This window comes from Brienomyrus brachyistius, chromosome 3 (genome assembly GCF_023856365.1).
Source record: "Brienomyrus brachyistius isolate T26 chromosome 3, BBRACH_0.4, whole genome shotgun sequence".
NCBI classification, from domain to species: domain Eukaryota; kingdom Metazoa; phylum Chordata; class Actinopteri; order Osteoglossiformes; family Mormyridae; genus Brienomyrus; species Brienomyrus brachyistius.
The window spans coordinates 17997761-18019592 of record NC_064535.1 but is presented as its reverse complement, the minus strand read 5'-3'; the positions used below and the strand labels follow the sequence as shown (position 1 = coordinate 18019592).

At 45.8% G+C, this 21832-nt stretch overlaps 1 protein-coding gene across 2 annotated transcripts in view; it reads right to left on the bottom strand.

The window, feature by feature from the left end:
* Positions 1–21832, bottom strand: part of LOC125738121 (adenosine kinase-like) — a 35142-nt gene that overhangs the window by 9965 nt on the left and 3345 nt on the right. For both annotated transcript variants that reach the window (XM_049006768.1, XM_049006769.1), the window contains exons 4-6: positions 12522–12600; positions 5742–5914; positions 5407–5515 (exon numbers count right to left, since the gene is read on the bottom strand). In XM_049006768.1, the coding sequence (XP_048862725.1) occupies positions 5407–5515; positions 5742–5914; positions 12522–12600 (361 nt within the window). The remainder of the gene's footprint in view (positions 1–5406; positions 5516–5741; positions 5915–12521; positions 12601–21832) is intronic.

Genomic DNA, 21832 nt, shown 5'->3' with positions numbered 1-21832 from the left:
GCACCAGGGTTTTTGTAATTATTATATTATGGGGACCAGATTTCCCCACACATAAAAACCTGTAACTTTTTACTAACAAAAATACCAAAAGTCTTATATTTAATTTGGTTACTTATGGTTAAGGTTGCACAGCGATTTAGGTTGTCATAGTTGGAATTAGGGTAATGCTCACAGAAATGAATGAAAAGGACTGTGGGGGTGGGAGAGGACAAATTAAAGACTGCCTTCGGGTACCAGGTCTGAGTTCTGTACCAGAAAATGTGGCTCTTTGTGCATGTCTGTGTGTGCAGGTTAGTTTGATAATACTTTAAAGTCCAAGATAAAACTTTAAAGACCACCCATGTTTTACAATACAAACATGTCTGAATAACATCAAGTCTATTGTTGGGTGGCATGGTGGTGCAGTGGTTAGCACTGTTGCCTCATACCTCTGGGACCCGGGTTCAAGTCTCTGCCTGGGTCACACGTGTGTGGAGTTTGCATGTTCTCCCCATGTCGTCGTGGGGTTTCCTCCGGGTACTCCGGTTTCCCCCCACAGTCCAAAGACATGCTGAGGCTAATTGGACTTGCTAGATTGCATAGGTGTGAATGGTGTGTGAGTGTGCCCTGCGATGGGTTGGATAAGCGACCCTACAACCCAGTAGGATAAGCGGTTTGGAAAATGGATGGATGGAAGTCTATTGTTGCTTAAAGTTGCAATTCCCTAGCATCCTCTGAAGAAAGGGTATTGGACCAAGTCAGTCAGTCACGTGCCTGATGCTGTAAATAAATAATATGCTTAGAATGATATTTCATTGTGATTTTATTGAAACTGATTTGTGTTGTCCTCCCCTGCTGCAGGTGCAGCAAAGACATTGAAAACCACAGTGGACCAGGAAAAGGAGGACATGCTCCCCTGTCTCTCGGTGTTAGTCCGCTGGACTGGTGGAAAGCATTTCAAAGTCAGTATCCTCTGTTGTCAGAGATACCCGTGTGCCCCAGGGACTAGTGCCTCCTCTGAGAGAGTTTTCTCTACTGCAGGGGGTATTATTAGAGCTCAGAGGAGTGCACTTACCCCAGACCATCTCGATCAAATTCTATTCCTTAACAAATCAGAAGTCAAAGTAGGCTTGCCATTCTATCCATGCTTTTATTAGGGGTTCATTTTTCAAAGTAAAGTGGACAAATGCAAATAGCATTTGAATTGGATTACTACATGTTTACAGTTTATTAACATCATGCTGACTTGACAATTTGCCAATGCTGCAGAAAATAAACTGAAAATTTAATTTTATTATTGTTATGTTATGTTGCTTTGACTCAATGTTTCTGCTGAATTATCAATATAATGTGATGCGATTGCCTCATCATACACAGCAAGTTGCATTTGAGCTTTGTTTTTACATTTTCAGTGAACTATGTGAAATATCTCAATATATTGCAATATGCATGGTAACGCAATGTATCATGATATAATCGTATCGTGAGCCACATATCGTGATACATATTGCATCATGAAGTCCATGTGAATACCCATCCCCAATCAAAACCTCACCATCACACGGCTGGTTCCCCGAGGCTGGTATGTCTGTGGGTATCAGGGTTCGAAAAGCCTTGGGAGGCATAGTCACAGGGCTCCTACATGAAGAGAGCAGCTACTGTAGCCGCTCAAAGCTTTCGGTGAGTCTCTGAGAGTCTGACAGCAAGTTTGCCCTTGGTACCCTAATAATCCCAAACACGCATAATAGCAGCAATTACCTCTCTGGGTTATTTTATTTGTATTTTGTATAAATATCTGGATACTACAGTAAAGGCAAATGAGGGGGGTTTACTCATTTTCTGAATAAATACACTTTATTTTTAATTCAGCCATGAAATCGGAGCATCCAGAAACAGACAGGGTTGCTCAGAATATTGTTCCAGCAACAGTGTTTTCTTTCTGACCATTTACTTTTCCATGTCGTCTTTGCTTTTGCTCAGTCAAACAGAGCCTCCCTGACTATTCCAGGCACACTGAATAACACTGGGTACCAGGTACTGCAACCAGTTGGGCACCACCCAGACTAAAGCACACAAGACAGGATGACGCAATGAGCCAGCAAGCTACAGGAATACCCCCTCTTTAGGGGTGAACCTGGGGCGGCATGGTGGTGCAGTGGTTAGCACTGTTGCCTCACACCTCTGGGACCCGGGTTCAAGTCTCCGCCTGGGTCACATGTGTGTGGAGTTTGCATATTCTCCCCATGTCGTCGTGGGGTTTCCTCCGGGTACTCCGGTTTCCCCCCACAGTCCAAAAACATGCTGAGGCTAATTGGAGTCGTTAAATTGCCCATAGGTGTGCATGTGTGAGTGAATGGTGTGTGAGTGTGCCCTGCGATGGGCTGGCCCCCCATCCTGGGTTGTTCCCTGCCTCGTGCCCATTGCTTCCGGGATAGGCTCCGGACCCCCCGCGACCCAATAGGATAAGCGGTTTGGAAAATGGATGGATGGATGGATGGATGGATAGGGCTGAACCTCATTCAGCCCCCAGTGGTTTTATCAAACATGAGACAAGCTGAGGGACAGTGGCATACTGGGGACCCTGTCACAGATCACTCTGTATGAAGTGCTGGGGGACAGTGCCAGGCTGGGGACCCCATTACAGACCACTCGGTATGACAAACTGGGGGACAGTGGGAGACTGGGAACCCCATCACAGACCACTCCATATGACGACCTGCGGAATAGTGCCAGACTAGGGATTCCATTACAGACCACTCCTTAGGACGAGCTGGGGGGACAGTGCCAGGCTGGGGACTCCATTACAGATGACTCCTAAGGACAAGCTGGGGGATAGTGCCAGGCTAGGGATTCCATTACAGACCACTCCTAAGGACGAGCTGGGGGACAGTGCCAGGCTGGGGACTCCATTACAGATGACTCCTAAGGACAAGCTGGGGGATAGTGCCAGGCTAGGGATTCCATTACAGACCACTCCTAAGGACGAGCTGGGGGACAGTGGCAGGCTGGGGACCCCATTACAGACCACTCCTAAGGACGAGCTGGGGGACAGTGCCAGGCTGAGGACTCCATTACAAAACCCCCCACTGCTCCTTAACAAGCAAAAGCTGGTAGGGAGATAATGAAACATGGGATGACGCCAAAGACAAGGGCCACAGCTCACCAGCGGTGCCAGCCCTGACTGTGAAGCAGCCAGGGCAGAAACAATAGCATGAAGCAGAGCACGTTGTCTGAGCTGGGACGGACTAGCCATTGAATGGATGGCAGCTTCAGAAAAACAAGACTAATATGCTCTGGAGGGTGTCATTCACATGCTACAATGACCAGGCAGGTCCATCCCCTGGGATGGGGCTCCAGTCATGGGAACAACTGAAACCAAGACCTACGTCTGAGTCATACTGGAGAAAGACCTAGTCCCACTGCCCCAGGAAAGGGAAGAACATCACAGGAGGCATTCAGGGACACAGGGCAAGCCCACGATATCAGTGTGAGCAGGGCCAGAAAACCCACTGTAAGACCCACCCTCACCTTAAGAGAATGATGTTCACTTTAAGCAAGGATTTACTCTTGACTAAATGTAGACAATATACAGCAAAACAAAAGCACAATTAGACTAAAATCCAATAGGCTGACAGAGATAATAGAGCGAATGCAAGGGCGTCAATGGGGCGTGACCTTCCAGACATACCAGATGGTCAGATAAAGGAGGCATGTTAAATGAGCCCATCCCACAACAAGATGATATCGAGGCAGACTGGGGAAAACTCTGCATGGCCCAGAACTTTTGAAAAGGGTTTTCGGGCAGATTCACTGAGGGCAGGGGGGAGGAGCTGCTCACTAAAGTATGATACAGCAGTAAAGGCCCATTAAGATAATATCGCTGTGGTAAAAGAGCGAATCGGCACACTGGAGATGACAGTAGCTGTCACACACACACACACACACACACACACACACACACACACACACACACACACACACACACACACACACACGGATCTCTTACCCTCAACACTGCTGTGATCTCAGCAATAGGCCTCAAGTTGTTGTACACATGCCAACCGTTACAAGCATATCTGCATCATCCATCCATCCATTTTCCAAACTGCTTATCCTACTGGGTCGCGGGGGGTCCGGAGCCTATCCCGGAAGCAAATGGGCACGAGGCAGGGAACAACCCAGGATGGGGGGCCAGCCCATCGCAGGGCACACTCACACACCATTCACTCTGACATGCATTCCTACGGGCAATTTAGCGAGTCCAATTAGCCTCAGCATGTTTTTAGACTGTGGGGGGAAACCAGAGCACCCGGAGGAAACCCCACGACGACATGGGGAGAACATGCAAACTCCACACACATGTAAGGCAACAGTGCTAACCACTGCACCACCATGCCACCCCTGCATATCTGCATATATCTGCAAATTTATTAATTTGTTATTAAACAAAAGGCATTCTGACACAAGTGAACATTCAATTCAATTCAAATTTATTTAGCACATTTTTACAATATCACATTGCCCCAAAGCTCTTTATATTATCCTTACCCAAAGCCCTCAGTAAGCAAGCCAGTGGTGACAGCGGCAAAGAAATACTCATCCGCAAAAAACTGGGCCAGCAGAGGAAGTCAAATTAACGTCCCATCAAACTAACAATCTGCTAATACCAAGGACCCCCGGGAACACAAACTGTACTACTGATTCATCTGAAGGTTTTTAAACCATTTGTGGTTTAAATTATATATCCCAGTGACCACACTATATATCCATTCTCTTTCTGACTCCGCTACTCCCTTCACCCAGCCGCTGGGCCAGGCCGCACCACCCACCAGGTGCCACACTGAAGCACTGGTGATCACTGGCCAGGCATCCACCTGCCTGCCCAGTGCCCTAAAAGTCAACTCCAAACTGGACACCTTCAGGACAGTCCTTTCTATTTATACCTACCAGTCCTGGCCCAGTTAACCATTCTCCCAGTTCTCCCAGTCAGTTCTTCCCTGGTTCACCCAGCCAAATATGCCCCGCGTAAGTCCTGGGTAGCAGTGGTGGCCTAATGGATGGAAACTTAAGATTCCCAACTTAAGATTAACGAAAGATTACTAGTTTGAATCCCTGACCTGAGTAAAGTACCACTACTGTAAGTTACCCTGAGCAAGGCACTTCTCCCCAGGTGCTGAGATAGCTGTCCCATGCAGTGTCACAATGTGACATATGGGTTAAATGCAGAGGACACACTTTGTTGTTGTGCACTGCGTGCTATAGTGTGTCAACAATGGCAACTAATCACTCCCCCCCCACCCACCATTCTCTTGGTTCTCCCATCCAATTCTGTCCCAGTTCACCAGTCTCCTGGATCTCCCAGTCAGTTCCGGCCTAGTGAACCATTCCCCCCAATTTTTCCAGTTATTCAAGAGCTGAGCAACTTACTGCAATGTAATATATTTTGGCTTTCTCCACCAGTGCCCAGTTCTGATCCAGGTCCAGATGTTTCTCCTTTTTATAACAATTAGCAGCAGCCAGGTTAGCGACCAGGGACCTGGAACAAAGACAGTACGGGTACACAGTTAAAGAGAGAGTCTGAAATAAATCTGCGTGACTTGCACAGAATTGGTTATGATACCAAGCAGTTCTGAGAAACTGGCCTGTTGGCCACAGAATTCACTGAGAACGTGATGTGAAAAAGCTAATTTCTGATGTGCATGCTGACAGGTGCATTTGGCAAACATACAACCTGGAAGCTGCCCCTGCCACCACCCACCCACCTGTTGTCGCCGGTGATGCAGGCGGCACATGTGCCCGTGGGCTCCTCGCCCTGCTCGTAGTAGTGTGCCTCCACGTGGGCCTCTGCTGCCTTCTTCTTCAGGATGTCGCCAAACTTGTCCTTGCCAATGCAGCCAAAGAAGGTGGCCACCTTGTGGGGCTCCTGGACCATCCACTGTGGGGAAGAGAAGGCTCCATGAGACAGACACCACAAAGGGAACAACAGACAGAAATGGGTATAAGCATCCTATTCAGGCCTTACAGGACTCCAAGCAAAAACAGTGTCACCACACCTTGGCTGTGTGTCTCCCAGCTCTATCCCGAGGTCAGAGCATGACCTGGGGGGGTGGGTCTTATATGACAAGGCTGGGGCTCCCAGATGGGGAATGAGCCCTACAGTTCTGAGACACCAACACTCTGAGACACACCCATGTCGGGCTTGAATATGGCCCTCCACCACCAAAAGAAGGGGAAACATTCCTAGCTTCCTAGGAAACCGGCCATTACCTGAAGGATCCCAGTATGATTGAAGTAACACAGCAGAAACACTGACGGTGAGGAACACCGAGGCCAACACTTTTAAACTTAAAAACACTCCCAGGATAGGAAGGCCAAAGAGCCAACTGCTGCCCCAATGTGGTGCTGTTTAACAGACTGCCACAGCAAAGGCTGCAGATGTTTTATGTTCCTTAAAATAAATTTGTTCCCACTTCACACATAAATGAAACAATAACGATCTGCTATCGAGGCAACTGGTGCTCAGCCCCAGCCATAGAAGAGAGTAACTCCTAGAGGTGCCTTGCCCAACAAGCCCTCACCATCTCCTACTGGCACCCACTCACACTGGTCAAATAAGCCAATTTAAACAGCACTCAGCCCAGCCGGACCCCAAAGAAGTTACAGTCGGTGGGAAGATCCTACTAAGCAGGAGGGCCACCTAAAATGCAGACTACATACTTTCCAATGCCAAGGGAGAAGAAGCCTCATCACCAGCTGAACGGGAACCAACGGGTCCATCAACAAAATGACCAGGAGGTTCAAAGCCCAGGGGAGCCTTTATGTTGGACCCTTAGGGAGTTTTCATACCAATGAGCAGGAACCATACTCCTGGTTCCAAGTTTCTGAGGCATTTCGACTGGAACCTTTTGCAGCTCTTGGCCAGTTTCGCTTTTTGTTTTCACATTACACAACAGGAATTGGGATGCTTATACTTTATGCCAGTTCTTCAGTTAAACTTTGTACATAATTTCATTTGAAACTGCACTGCCACACCAAAACAAGAGAGGATGAACAAGCCATTTTGTTATTGGGGGTATCAGTCGCCAACAAAATGAGACATTTGCACTGAATAAAAAACAACGCAGTAATTAAATTGGGTGGGGGGATGGATACAAACAACCATGTTCTCTGATCCCCCTGACCTCCAGGATGCCCAGCCCTGCCCACTCCCGCACCCCCCCCCATTTCAGGGATTTAACAGCAGCAGAACCCCACCTCACCCAGACAGGTCGTTACGGTGACACATCAAGAAACCTGACGCTTTGTAACGGACATGGCACTGAACTTAGGGGGGGCAGCAGCCGCTGGCGTAATATTAATTATTATTATAATAAAGTAATAATTAATATAACAATTTTTTATGATTGTAATACTGTCATGGCGCCTGTGTGTAGCGGGTCCTGAAACAATTGTGCCCTCTCCTGTCCCCACATTATCCCATTTGGCAAATTTCTGTCTAAAAGTGCAAGTGGGCTAATTTGTGTTGCTATTCTACATTAAGAGTGAGTAATGAGTTTGGTGACATCAGGGCCAGACTGCAGGCTCATCATCCATTTAGACGTCTTATATGTGTACAGACAAAGGCATTAGTGCTGCACATCGGGGCCAGGAGCACACTCAGTGCAGGAACAGCGGCAAGCTGCTCACAGAGGCCGTGTCCTCCTCCTACAGAAGGGTGGAAAAGGTGCTTCAGGAGCAACAGCTTATGGCCAGGAGCCTCCCAGCCGCGAGACAGGCTAAAATCCCACTGTTGGCCAAGCGGCATCCTTCCTGCAAAAACACATGGTAATTCCACTTGAACGGACCTATCACCTGTTACTCTGATGATACACAGACATAGATGTTTTTTCCTCATATAAAGCTGCCATTCAAATACAACCATGCAGCCAAACACAACAGCCATCAGAAGACAGAGCTCAATGTGAACTGGGTGATGACCACCACGGGAACTTCATTTAAACTCACTTTAAAGCATAATGCGGCCTGAACCCCATAACTCCCAGGGTCCCCCATGGCACAGGCCAGAACCAGTCTTAGCGCAGCCAAGTGCCTTGTCCGATTATGCCTAGGAACTCACATTTAAAGAGCACATTTCACAAGGATGTTACCACCTGAAGACTATTCAGTTTTCCACTGCTGTGGGGCTGTGTTCATTTGTAGCGTCCTATCAGTCAAGCACTAGGGACTAGAGAAATGAAGCTAAACAGCAAGGATCAAACACTCTCCCCAAATGGATCCAGGAGAATCCAGGATCCAGAGAGAAAAAGGGTAGAGTATGTCCCTAATGAAAAATGCAGGAGACCTGGACAGCAGACACAGGTATACAAATGTGCCAACTAGGTGTTGTTGAAACAACAACAATGTATTCTGTACTACTACAACACCCTGCAACCTCTCCAAAAAAATCTTTATTAAAAGCCCAATTTTGTCTTGCTTGTTTCAATCAGGTTCAACAAATCTGCGCCTCTGGCTGCCCTTTCAAGTACCACCACTAAGGGACTCTGCTTCAGCTTTGATATGATTTGTCTTAAAATGAAATATGTTCTTGGGAAGTTTGAAAAGAAATTGTGGCGATTAGCTATGACGTGAAATCAGATGTACGCCTTCATCTGTATTATGTTTTTCTGAAGCAGTAATAACAGCCATGAAACAATTCTTGACATTTGTCAAATGTTTTATGCAGTCATCCCTCTCTTTGCTGTCACTAAGGAATGTAGCTTCAATTTTGGTGCGATTTGTCTCACAATGAAATCAGATCCAGATTTTCATCCAAATATGCTTTGTAACATAGTAATAAGATCAAGTACTTTTTGACGATTGCATTTGAGGAAATAGGCAGTACAAGGGAAAAATATACATAAAAGATAAGAATAAATAAATATTAAATAACAAAATAAAATAAAAACAAAGATAAAATGACTGCAAAACAGACAACATCTGCAGTTGGAAAAGCTGTGCAATGACAGTGGGTTTATAAACCTGTATAATTAAAGTCGCATGTTAGATATGGAGTGTCCTCATTCAGGACACGAATGGCCTGAGGGTAGAAGCTTTTCCTCAATCTCTCAGTTTTGGCCTTCAGGTAATGGTAGTGCCTCCCAGACTGCATTAGCAAGAAGAGGCATTTTATTTTCAGCACTTTGTCCTTTCACCGTTTCCTGTGGCTGGCCTGCAGGTTCAGATCACACCCAGTGACAGAAATGACTAGCAGTCATGGGAACCCAGCAAACAGCACGTGCAACTAGCAGAAGAAAGTCATTTCTAGTTCTGCTGAATGTTTCTGTGCCGAAAAGGCAAACAGTGGCTCATCCAAAAAGATGCCAGTAGTGCTAACTAGAAAACAATGACTGCACAGTCACTGTGCTTTGCTTCCTACTAAGAGTGTCCTGAATCCAGTGCAGCTTCTAAGGAACTTAGGCAGGCACCCATACTTTGCCGTGCAGAGCTCCATTCTGAGCAGCCTTATACATGCTGCAGATTACACTTCAGGGAGCCACTTTGTCGCAATCCAACCTGGCCAGGTAGACTCCCCATGTAGGTAAACAAAGAAGGAAGGCGAATAACAGTGTAGCAGTAATCTCCGATGGGAGATATACAGATTGCAGGCAGTGCTAGATACAGGGACACTGATGAGGGCTGAGAGGCAGTGTGTAAACACATAGCTTCAGTCTCGTTGCCCTTCTTTGTCACTGATACCATTGTGGTGTTTTGAGGAGTCCCTTATGGGATTGCTTGATCTTCAACACCATTAACCTTGTGACAATATTGACATGATAAACGCATGTCACAGGGCGCATAAAGCACACGTGCAGCAAGTAGATATGAAACCAGCCACTGGGGCTAACAAGCTGTTAGTATCCTCACAGGACACCGCAGGGCCAAGCCAAAGACCCAGGGACACATCGTTCCTAACCCGCTGTAGAGCCCACTTGGCCATGGGTGGCACCAGGACAGGGCACACACTGCCAAACAGTGCACCCCACCACCACAACACACCAGGCATGAGGGAAGACACAGCACATCAATACCATCAATGAAGAGCAACACGAGACACCATCAGTGCCAGCATGCTTAACTTCCCGAGGACAGCTGGCCTGTTTGCTTCCACAGGGACATGCAGCTCATCCTCCTCCCAAAACACTTCAGAAACGTCACTCACAGCTTGGCCTCACGGTAAGAGAAAAAAAGAAAAAAGGTGACTCAAGGGGCTAAGACAAATGGAAAAAAAAAATAAATTGTTGAGCATGAGTCATTTCTGTCAGCCTAGGACAATCCGGTACCACTGATTACTGTAAACAGCCCAAAACACAAGATGGGAAAGTACAGGTCATAACTATGACCATCACCTGCAGAAATTCCAGTTAAGTCTCACATTTCCTTCAGACTATCAGGGAATGTTGCGGATACCTGTTTGTTAACCTGTGTTAACTCACAGGAAGTTAAACAGGTGTGGTGCTCAGGTCACACATACAGACAGGAACCCCATTCGCTGTCATGTGGCAGTCAATGTTGCTATTTTAGCTGTTTTATCAGTGTAACGTCACACACTGCAGTTCATTTCAGACCATGTGCCTACCTGAGCCTCCTACAGCACTTGCCATCTTACTGGGAATGTGGGTTAAGTTCAGTGTTTAAGGATACAGCGTAAAGGCTGGTTCATACTTCTCCGCACTCACGCATCCACTCTGTTTTATTACTATTAATAAAAATATAAATACAACATGTTGTGCGCGTTTGCAAAGTGTGCAGCTTGACCAGAGAAATACATAATTATTCTGATACTCCCTGCAAACGTGCCACAGCAGTGAGGTTTGTGTCTCTTTCTCAATGTTTTACAAATTCAGAGAGTCAACTCACAGGGTTGCCAACTTTGGTCAGTTGGCTGGAGTGAGACTTTCAATTCCAGACAAGTCTGCACTCTCACACACATGCATTTACATGTATGCAAGTTTTATTGCCTTGTAAATAGTCTGTATGGATTGAAAACTACCCAAACACTCATCGAAAGTATCCATGTTGGCATTTAAAATGAACGCAAAATTAATCATGCGCAGTGTGTCCAGAGCTGCGAGTACACCACTGTGCGGTGACAAACTTGGGGTGCAGCAGGCACTGATCCGCAGAGGCGCGCACACACACATCAAATGTGTCATAAACATTTGACCGGACACATCTGCTAGTACACGTGCGGAGAAGTATGAACCAGCTTTCATCTCCCTTGTGAGGCAAGGCTGCAGTCAGCCTTCCCACCTGCAAAGACCAGACCTGGACAGGAGCTCCTCACAGGTTTGAATAAGCCACCGACAGGCACACCCAGACAGCACACACACATGCCAGGAACCCATATGCCAAGAGACATGTCCTACATGCCCTGAGGACTCAGTCAGGCCACAGTCATCAACAACCCCGCCCGACACCCTCAGTCTCTACTTCCCAGTCAGTCCCAGTACACAGCTGAAACCATAAAGACATTTTAACTCAACAAATGCCCATTGCATCACCATGTTTGATTTTGATTAAATGTGGCACATAAATCACATATACCTTCCAGAGCTCAGAAATGTTTTTTTCCCTTTGCCTTATCAACCCCCTGGGTATAAAAAATATGATAATTCAAAATGGTTACTCCTGCTGTACCTATTTTACTAGTCCAGCTACACAACTCAGCTGTAGCTCATTGCAAAGCACTGAAAAAAACTGTTTTTGTATAGTTCTTTAACATTTTTTAATTCATTGTAATCAAATACATATGTATGTGTACTACTTGTATAGAAAACACTGACCCATTGTTCAGACCCCATCAAAAGGGTACAAATTTTTCACTTCAATGGGAAGAAAGTCAACCGGATTCCAAACAAAAATAAAATTGTGCTGTTTTCAAAGGAATGTGTACGAGTTATGAGGTTGTAAATGTTTTTTCCAAATAATAAAAAAATATATTTCTGAGCTCTGGAAGATGTGTAATTCACCTGCTATATTTATTCAAAGCCAAAAATTCTGATGCAAAATTTTTTTCTGAAAATTTGCTGAATTAAAATGGAACGACTCCACTACAAACTCCAAACCATGCATTATGTAGGGGCAGTCTATGACTTACAGGTCACACGCCAAAAGGAAAAACAAACAGATCAAAGGTACGGGGGGGAGATGTACCCGAAGGTCAAATGCCTAGACTGTGAAGGGACAGACACACACCCAAAGACAGCATAATTGCATGATAACCAGGTGCTGTAGTTTTGGTACTTCAAAAAAGTACCAAAAGTACGGTACTTCAATGTTTTCCATTGGCATAATTAAGTAATGTACTATAACTTTTGGTACTGGTACTCGACTGGAAGTCAATGGAAAGGGGAAAAGTACCAAAAGTAGCATATGAAACACACGGTACCTGGTGTGTTGGAGAAGTGGCCAAAATCTAAGCGTGTGTGTGTGTGTGTGTGTGTGTGTGTGTGGATGACAGATGCTGTACCAACAGCTTCGGGGGGGAAAGGGGGGGGGCAAACCTGGGCAATTTTTATTGAGTTCTGTGTGGACCCGCCTGCGTGGTACTCGACTTTGAATTTCTTGACCAGTTCTTCAAAGCTGCAGAAATAAAAGGAGGGGAGAGGTTAGGACTTGCCAGATGAAAGATCACTTAGCACAACAGTTTGTGAACAGGAAGCAGGACAGGAAGCAGGCACTGTGCCTACCAGACGAGTACAGGGAGTACCCACCCAGCTGATGCCTCACAAGAGCACGCAGGCTCCCTTCACAGCCATCTTACCCCTGAAAAGCCCTTAACCCAGCCGCTCCAGGAAGGCTGGATGCTAGCCCACCCTGTGCTGTGACCCCCAAGCTTGCTTTCCCTGTCCACCTTTCATGGAGTGCAAGGTGGGACAGGTGAAAACTCACTTTCCCCACAGGTCTGAATACAGCATCCCTATTCTACTCCATTCTATTCTTCTGCAACCATGTAGAGACTTCTTACCTCAGGCATGATGCCCCCATGTGTCACCCCAGGGTGCAAATTCTACACCCCACTTCTGTGCTGCGTGTGGACTCAAAGCTCCGCAAACACTGAACGCAGTAAGGGCATAAAACACAGGGAGGACAGAACAGTGCTGTGAACCACTTCAGTGCTCTGAAGCATAAATGGTCTTGTTAGGACAGTCTGAGCTGAAGTCAGCCGTGACCCTGATCTCAAAATAAATCTCCATCTTTGCAAAACAATAAGCGAGATCACAGCCAACTGAGAGCTTAAATACCAGAGTATCAACATGAAACACCTGCAATGTAATGCTGAGAGCCAGCTCACAGTGCCCCCTGCTGGCCAGAGAGAGATGCCGCCTCATAATGTGGGAACGGCAGACAGGCCCAGACGTGCAAAGCCAAAGCGTGACTGCAGCATGTTGGTCCGACCGTCAGCAAAACCACAGAACCACAGCGAGCCGTTCCCACCAGCTGCAGGGGATGGGTCAAAGCTCCTTAGGAGGGTGACAGGCCTACAGGGCAGGAAATGAAAGCTTTAGTTGTGGCAGCTCTTGTCCTGCTGTGTACCACACACTGTGCGCATCTGCAGTGGGAACCACACAATGCAAACACAGAGCAAGCACATCAGAGCCTTGCACGTCTGTGCACATCGCCTACGCACACACCTCAGCATACGCTTAACCTCACAACGGGCAATGTATACGCAGCCGGTCAAAAACGGCAGGAAAACACCACGTCCCAAGGAGCAGCATCCATTCAGATAGATCATACCACCTGCCAGGGTCGTGGGGGTGACGTAGACCCGTTTTGTGCCATGTTTGGCAGGTAATCATGTGAGTCAGAGAAAGCCTCTCTCAAGCTAGCCACCTGACATAATCGCAGAAGAGAAAATGCACACAGGGCTTTTACCGATATTCTAGGGCCTAACACCCCAATAAGGGTAGCTGCAACGGGTGGCAGGGAGACGTCCCCAATTGGCCGCTGCCCCCTCAGCGGGAGATGTACTGGGTAGGGGCGAAACATCCATGAATGGTGGCTTCCAGCTGATGACCCTGCAGCTGACCCGAATGTGCACTGGTGAAGGTGCGACAGTTTCAAGCAGGGATAACTGTAATTACTGTATAAGATGCTGTGAGCAGTGGTTTGCCACATGTAGACTGGGTCACGATCACCAAAAGTTGCCTATGGTGCAGAAATCAGGAGAAAGAACATTCAAGCCATCTCGTTTTGAATTCCCTCACCGCAAATGTTACACAATGGGGGAGGGTGAGTCATGGAAAAGTCAGAAGACCAGAACCGCCCGCGTGCAGTTAGACTGTGTTAGCTCAAGATGAGGAGTGTGAGGTGCAAAGCATGTCAGAGCACATCAAAGCATGGCCTTGAGGCAGAGAAACACTGAAACATCATAACGGTCTCCTGGACCTTTGGAGACACTGCTTCCCCAGCCATTAGAAACCTGACATATTGTATAAAAACAGCCGTCAGGGAGGTAGACAACCCCCATGGTTCTGGTGACCATTCAGGATTCATTAGCCATAATCCTCTGAAGTACATTCATCTTGCCTCACTGAACGAAAGACAAGATGTCTTTACCAAAAAAGAATTACGGATTAATGCATTCATTCAAGAAAAAAAGAGCAGATCATCCTGCCATCTCTCACCATCACACAGGCAGCAATGCCACAAGCTCACGTTCACCACAGTTCATATGCCTGTATCAACTTGTAAAGATGAGGCTTTCGTTTTCATCACAGAGGGCCAACAGAGGGCATAGTGGTTAGGAGATGTGCTGTGTCTGCTCTAGCAAAAATACAAATAGTCCAGTCTGACAGGGCCTTAAGCATCTAGCCAACCCAGAGCTCTACTAAACACCGATGTCAGTAAAGTGCTTCCCACTCCATAGGGGTTTGTTTGTTACTGTAACTGTGTGTTAATCATACAAAAAAAGGAAGTGACCATAGGCGTGCCACCAGGCAAAATTACTATACAATTCAGGGACTTAAACACAGCAGCTTTAAGGAGAATGATGTGTACAGACCTCCCAGACTCCAGCCACCTGCAGGAGGTGACAGTCACATGCTGGAGGGGAGGTCCCACTGGATATACAGTATATGGCAGGCACACGTCTAGACACACACTGAGGAGCCCACTGAGACCAGGCTGAGGCCACGCAGGTCATTAAGAAGGACAAAAACAGTTATCTTAGCAAGAGTCTAGTCGCCTGATCCTGGAGAGAATATCATGTATTCCTGTGAATCCTGCTATGTGCTGCAATACATGCTACTTGTTACACACAACAGCAGCTTGCACTGCAACCTTGTAAACACTTGCCTTGCCGCACCCAGTAAACAGTCATACCTGGGTAGTATTAGGCTGAAGGCCTAGGATTGGATCAAAACTATTCACAAAAAACATAAAGCTGTCCCTGACATGTGACAAATTCAATCTGTTAAAAAAAAAACTGAGGGAATATACCATCGGTAAACAGATGAGGCATGCAGTAATTCAGGGCTGGGCTGATATTTGATAAGAAAAAGGCTAACTCCAGTCTAGAGCAGTCTCGAGTACATGATTAAACTCAATTACTTGGTTTTTCAAGAACACATATTAAAAATTTCCTTCTCAAATATTCGGCAACATAAGGGAAGGAAGACAGCGCATACAGGGTGAGGGTCCAAATAAACAGCGAAAGCCTCAGTTGTGTGGAAGCACTTCATATTAAATGTGAAGGAAAACAAAATTGTCTGCCAGTACTGCAGAGCAGAACTTAAATAACCGGGTTTTAATCATGCTACATACAAATGTGACGTAAAAATACTATTAAAATACTGAAAAGAATGATTGTGTTGTGATTGTTTAATTTTGTATCCGAATAGACAAATATGCATTGAGGATATACATTTCTAAAACACTAAAGTTTTACAAAATAATGATTTTATAATAGCCTTACAGTGCTTTGTTAAAGTTATAGATAAGTAACATTTAACACTTAAAACACTTCCACATAGTAAGTTTATATTACATCTTTAAATAGCATCAGCACCTACTGAAATCTGACCAAACTGGCCCCTACCAGAAAGGCTTGTAATAGTAATCAAATGGTGTAACTGATGACACCATTTGACATTTCAATTTAAAATCAAATTTGACAGGCATTATAACACTGCGTAACAAATTTTTTGTTCCTATCTTCCAAGTGTTTTATTTCAACTGCTTATGTTTAAAGCCTATGGAAAAACATCTATATTCATCACAAACTTTGCTTTTATGACCACAGTCTAAAGTCTTATTTATAGAGACAGAGCAGGCAAATTTTTTTGTGTTCATACGTGCAATCAAAGAACGAACAATACTTTGTGACAAATACACAAATACAGTCAAAACGACTTGGTATGATTCAGAAATGAGCAAATTTCATAGATTTACGGACACATGGCAAATCGTTTTCTCGAACAAACCCCCAAAACTATCATATTTTTTGTTATATTGCCCTTGGTGATGGCATTCAAAGTCCGATTTCCTGGTGAAAGTGCTTGCCTTGCTCCTCCGAGGAAGTTCCCATGTTCTCCTGGAATTTGACAAGATGAGCATCAAGGAAATGGACTTTCAGTGACATTCTGCATCCCATTTTGGCGTAGTTCTTTATGAGAGTCTGAACTAGATGCTCATAGTTTTCAACCATGTGATTGCCCAGGAATTCATGAACCACTGCAATGAAACTGCTCCAAGCTGTTTTCTCCTTCCTGTTCAGCTTCTTAGCGAAATCGTCCCATTGTAAGATCTTCTTTATCTGTGGTCCGACAAATACATCAGCTTTTATCTTTGCCTCCGACAACTTTGGAAAGAGATCTTGAAGGTATTTGAAAGCTGCTGACTCCTTGCCTAAAGCCGTGACAAATTGTTTGATGAAGCTTAACTTTATGTGCAGTGGTGGTATCAGCACCTTCCGAGGGTATATCAGCGGATTCCACTTGACATTGTTCTTCCCCACAGAGAACTCAGTCCGCTGTAGCCAATACCTTCTGTGACAGTGTGTCCCTGCTATCCAGGGGGCAAAGAAAACAAGGAAACTTTGTGAAACCGCCTTGCAGGCCCATCAGGAATGCCACCATTTTTAAGTCTCCAATGACCTCCCAGCCATAGTCGTCATACTTCAAGTAACTCAGCAACATCTTGACACTGGTGTAGTCCTCTTTCAGGTGCACAGAGTGAGTCACAGGGAGAGATGGATATTGGTTCCCATTATGAAGCAGCACAGCTTTGAAGCCCCTGGATGAGCTGTCTATGAATAGGTCGGCATTCACTTGCATTACAGGTGATTCCTATTGCCTCGAATAAACCGGCCACATTGCTGCAGAAGCACAGCCCATCCTGGCGACAGAAGTAGTTCGAAAAACGCTTCATGACGCTTTCTCTGATTTGTGACTTGCACATCTTCATCCACGAAGTTCCACTCCTTGAGCCTAGATGACAGAAGCTCAGCATTGGACTTTGTAAGACCAAGATCTCTGATCAGATCGTTGAGGTCTTTCTGGATGGGGATGTATGGCTCTCTTTTCTCTGCCATATCTGTGAAATCGTGATCTGCAATATCTTCTTCACCATCTGACTGGCTGCTCTCTGCTGAAGATAGCTGATCCCTCTCCGGAGGGGTGGGAATGGGGAGCTCAGGGCAGTGTGGTACCAAGGCGATGGAAGAAGGAATGTCTGGATACATGACAGGAAGTGCTTGCTTGCCACTTTGACGTTTGGAAGGGTAATGACCTGGGTCAGTCTATGCCAAATCAACCAGGCGCTCCATGGGCATCATTCCTGATTTTGATGAAAACTTGGTATTTTGATCCTTATAGAGAACACTGATGGTCTCCTGAAAACCCTTACAAATTATACCCGTGATTTGCGAGTGCAAAAAAGGGGCGTGGCACCCAAATTTGAAAGGGCCATAACTTTGGACTGCATCAGAATTTTTCAATAAAACTTGGGAGAATTTTCAGTGTTGTCTATAAGGATCAAAATACCAAGTTTTCATCAAAATCAGGAATGATGCACGTGGAACTTTTCTGGACATTGATTTGGCACGGACTGACCCACCTGAGTGACTTTCATAAAGATCATATCATGGCCAGACAACAGGGTCAGAGCCTCCCCAAGACTGCAAGGCCTGTATACAATATGGACAAGTACTGGATTCATCTTCAAATCAAATTAAATCAATAGATTACTTGATTATTAAATATAATCTATAGTGACAGCCCTACTCCAAAAGTAAGTCTAACAGTAACAAAATAGCCTGTTCCAGAAAGATCCTTCTAACCTCACTACTGTCCCAAGTGGCTGTGAAGAACAATACAGTCTCTGATTTTGACAGCATGGCAGGGCCTGTAACACAGTTAACTAAATCAGTAAAATTACAGAAAAACACAAATGCCAGGGTCAAGAGCGATGCTGGAGTGGGGGATGCCACCCTGTCCCACACCTCATCTTTCCCTGCCCCACCCAGCCGGTGGTGCTCAAAACTACTCTGCTCTGCCTCGAATCCCTCTACCCACAGTTACAGAAGGGTTCTGCAGGTTGCAGACCAATTGCACACATGCAACCACAGAATAATTTGTGTTTTTTATACTATTTTTTAAAGTATAAAAAATTTATACTTTACAGAATAAACATCTGAATAAATATTGATCTACATAAAAGAAAAAACTAAACAGAGACAAATGAAGTCTAGCACAGGATATTATCATAGTGCATTCTACATGTTTAAGGATGATCTTGCACCTTCACAGATGTAGGGAAAATACACACACAGTGCATGCTAGGAATGCTGGATCAGCTTGCGAGCATTTGCTGCCCTCTGCTGGACACCACGAAAAGTACAGCTATCATCTATTGCACTCCAGTTCATAGAAGTGGAAGCTCAGTGTGACCATGTTCAAACGAGCAATTTTATATGAACCGTGCCTTGAAATTTAAATATACACCCTGCAAAATTCTTAGGGACAGATACAGCTACCAATCCTAACATTGTCAATAATTATAATAATACCAAGATTAAAATATGCTTGGGGCAGGCACACACACACACACACACACACACACGCACAGAAAGCCTTCCTCTAACTGCCCCCCTCCAGATGTCAAGCGGGACAACCCTGACCCCAAGGTGTGTGGAACAAGATTAGTTAAGAAGACATAATCTGGGCTTATGTTGAAAAATATATGTCCCTCCCCTGGGGTGTGACTGAAAAGCCACTCTGGGAAAGGACAGCTGTGCCAACACTGAGTGGGCAGCTCTGATCACTAACCAAATGGGGAGGCAACCAAGCAGCACAGAGGTGACCCGGGGGCACCATAAACGGAGTGGAGTTAGGACGATTCAGGGGACCTAAAAAATCTGGAACGTGATTGAATTGGTCTAGGTTTGGGGCCCAATATAATATTTTTATGGGGCCCAAAATCACTAGCAGCGCCCCTGCATCAGCCAGGTGGGGGCACAACCACACTGCAAGCCTGGGTCAGCTGTGTGACTGAAGGACAGGTTAGTGTGAACCCAGGGGGATGTAAAACATCCACTGCGATTAACAAGCACTGGATTATGCATCAAAAACCTTCCCTTGGTTCCCCCCACGAACCCTGGCTCATCCAGCACATACAGGGCTTCCCTTTCCCTGTGGCCCGAAGCGCCAGAAGCCCCAGTGTGATATCAGAAAGTAGAGCAGCAGGGCTGCAGGGTCCAGGTCCTGGATGTCAAGGCCGATGTGGAACTCAGTCTTTGAAGGAGAGACAGGGAGGCGAGCCAGGCGCAGCTGAGTAAACTCACTTTGGCGAGGGCAGCCAGGGACAGCACGGTCACCGACTGCGGCGCAAAAACAAACAGCCATCCAGAAGGCATGGGCTCAGAGCCCAGGGAAAAGATGCTTTCCCAGCATGCCGTGGGGGCGTTCCCATGTGGAGGGTGGGGAGCTGGCTGATAACGGCAGGGGCCATGCAGCCCAAGGCTGTTTCTGAAAGTCGGCATCCTGAGAACCCTCCAGTTGTGGTGTAAATGGAACCCCCCAGGAAGCATGAGAGACAAAAGACTAGGGCATGCACTGCCAACTGCCACAGTCTGCAAACTAAAACCAGTAAGAGCACCCCCTATAGCTGGTGCCTGTGAACTCAATGCCTGGGTCTCACCCAGTACCAGTGCTTGTAAAGCAAACAGAGCACAAAATGGGAAACCAGTCCTGCTGAAACTGTATCCCAATCTCACCCTAGCTGGGTGCTGGATCCGCAAGACTGAGCACCCCAGGAGCAGGGGGGGTCAGAGGTCACTTGAAATTTCACTTATAAACACAGTAGAAGCAGTGACAAAGGACATCAGCCGTGGTGGTGGTGGTGGTGGGGGGGGCGGGAACCAGGGAGACGACTCTGCTGGACTGCTAATGCTAAGGGGGTACAGCATTTGGGTACAGCACTGCAACACACCCTTTTCCTGGTCTGTTACAAAGGAGCATTAATTATTACATTAAACGGTCAAAAAAGGTGCAAAGTCCAGGTGGACTATATAAACAAATTAATAAGAGAGTATTAGTGCCAATAGAAAACACTAATTGCTGATTTTGGACCTTTGAAACCTGCTTGTTGTGTCACTTATGTGGATCATGTCCAGGATACTGGACTGCTCAGAATCAAACATGAGTCTATACTAGGCTTAGGCATGAGATTTTTGTGCAACAGCACACTGGCGACACACACAAAACCGGACTACTCTGAGAAATGGATCAAACATCATGTCCAAATACAGCCAGGTGAACTACAACGGCTGATCTTTGTGTAGCAGCGGTTCTCAGAAGGTCTTTCTGAGGGCTTGTGACCATGTGAGTGGGAAGGTCCTCAGGATCACCCTGACAGCTGCAGACAGTGATCCACATGTGGCATGGGGGCGGCCAACAGTAGAGGGCGGGCCAGCTCAGCTCACAGAGGTGCTCTGTGCTCACCAGGCACTTATATATTAACTAGGTCTACACAATACTGGAGAAAAAAAATCTATTTTTATCATTAATACTGCAATATTTATAATATAATAAAGGAGATTAAACTTACAAACGTACAGCCAAATAGAACTTATTATCCACCAACGGAGTGTGTCACATAAGTTATTAACCCAGCTCACTATTGTAGTCCTTGCTGTGTGAAAACTGTATGTGCATAACATGCAATGTCAACATTAATACTGCACATTATACAGTTCTAACAAGAATAATTGCGATTGGTGCTTCGCTGTGCATGCTGACCTATATGTCACTCACTAGCAACAAACTCCATGTATCCAAAAACGATTAAATCGGAGCAAATAATGTTATATCAGAGAGACTTCCCTTGTAAATTAGTCATAGAGAATGAAAGCCATGGACGTTTTTCTTTTGTATCAAGTTGCAAAAAATTGTAGCATGACTCATTCAATTTAATTTGCTTTATTTGACATTGCACATCCTGTGACGTTATTACCCATATGTACATTCCAGTGACATTGCTGAAACAATATATCATGCAGGCCTAATATTAAACAATATTTATCACAATTGTTTGGAGCTGAAACCTAATTTGCAGTCACACAGACAGAGTACTGCCAAACATACACACATACCTACAGCAGGCAGACCAGTCGCCTGGCCATCCTTCACTGCGAACGGTACCTAAAACCTGGACTGGATCGCACTGCAATGTGTCAGTTGGGTCCTACAAAACCTATATGTACAGTCAAGGCCAGGACCTCAGACCACAAGATTGATCTCGGCTAGAGCTGCTTGACTCACAGTCAAACTAGCACCCCCGGGGTCAAGGCTGCCTATACCAAGCTGAATAC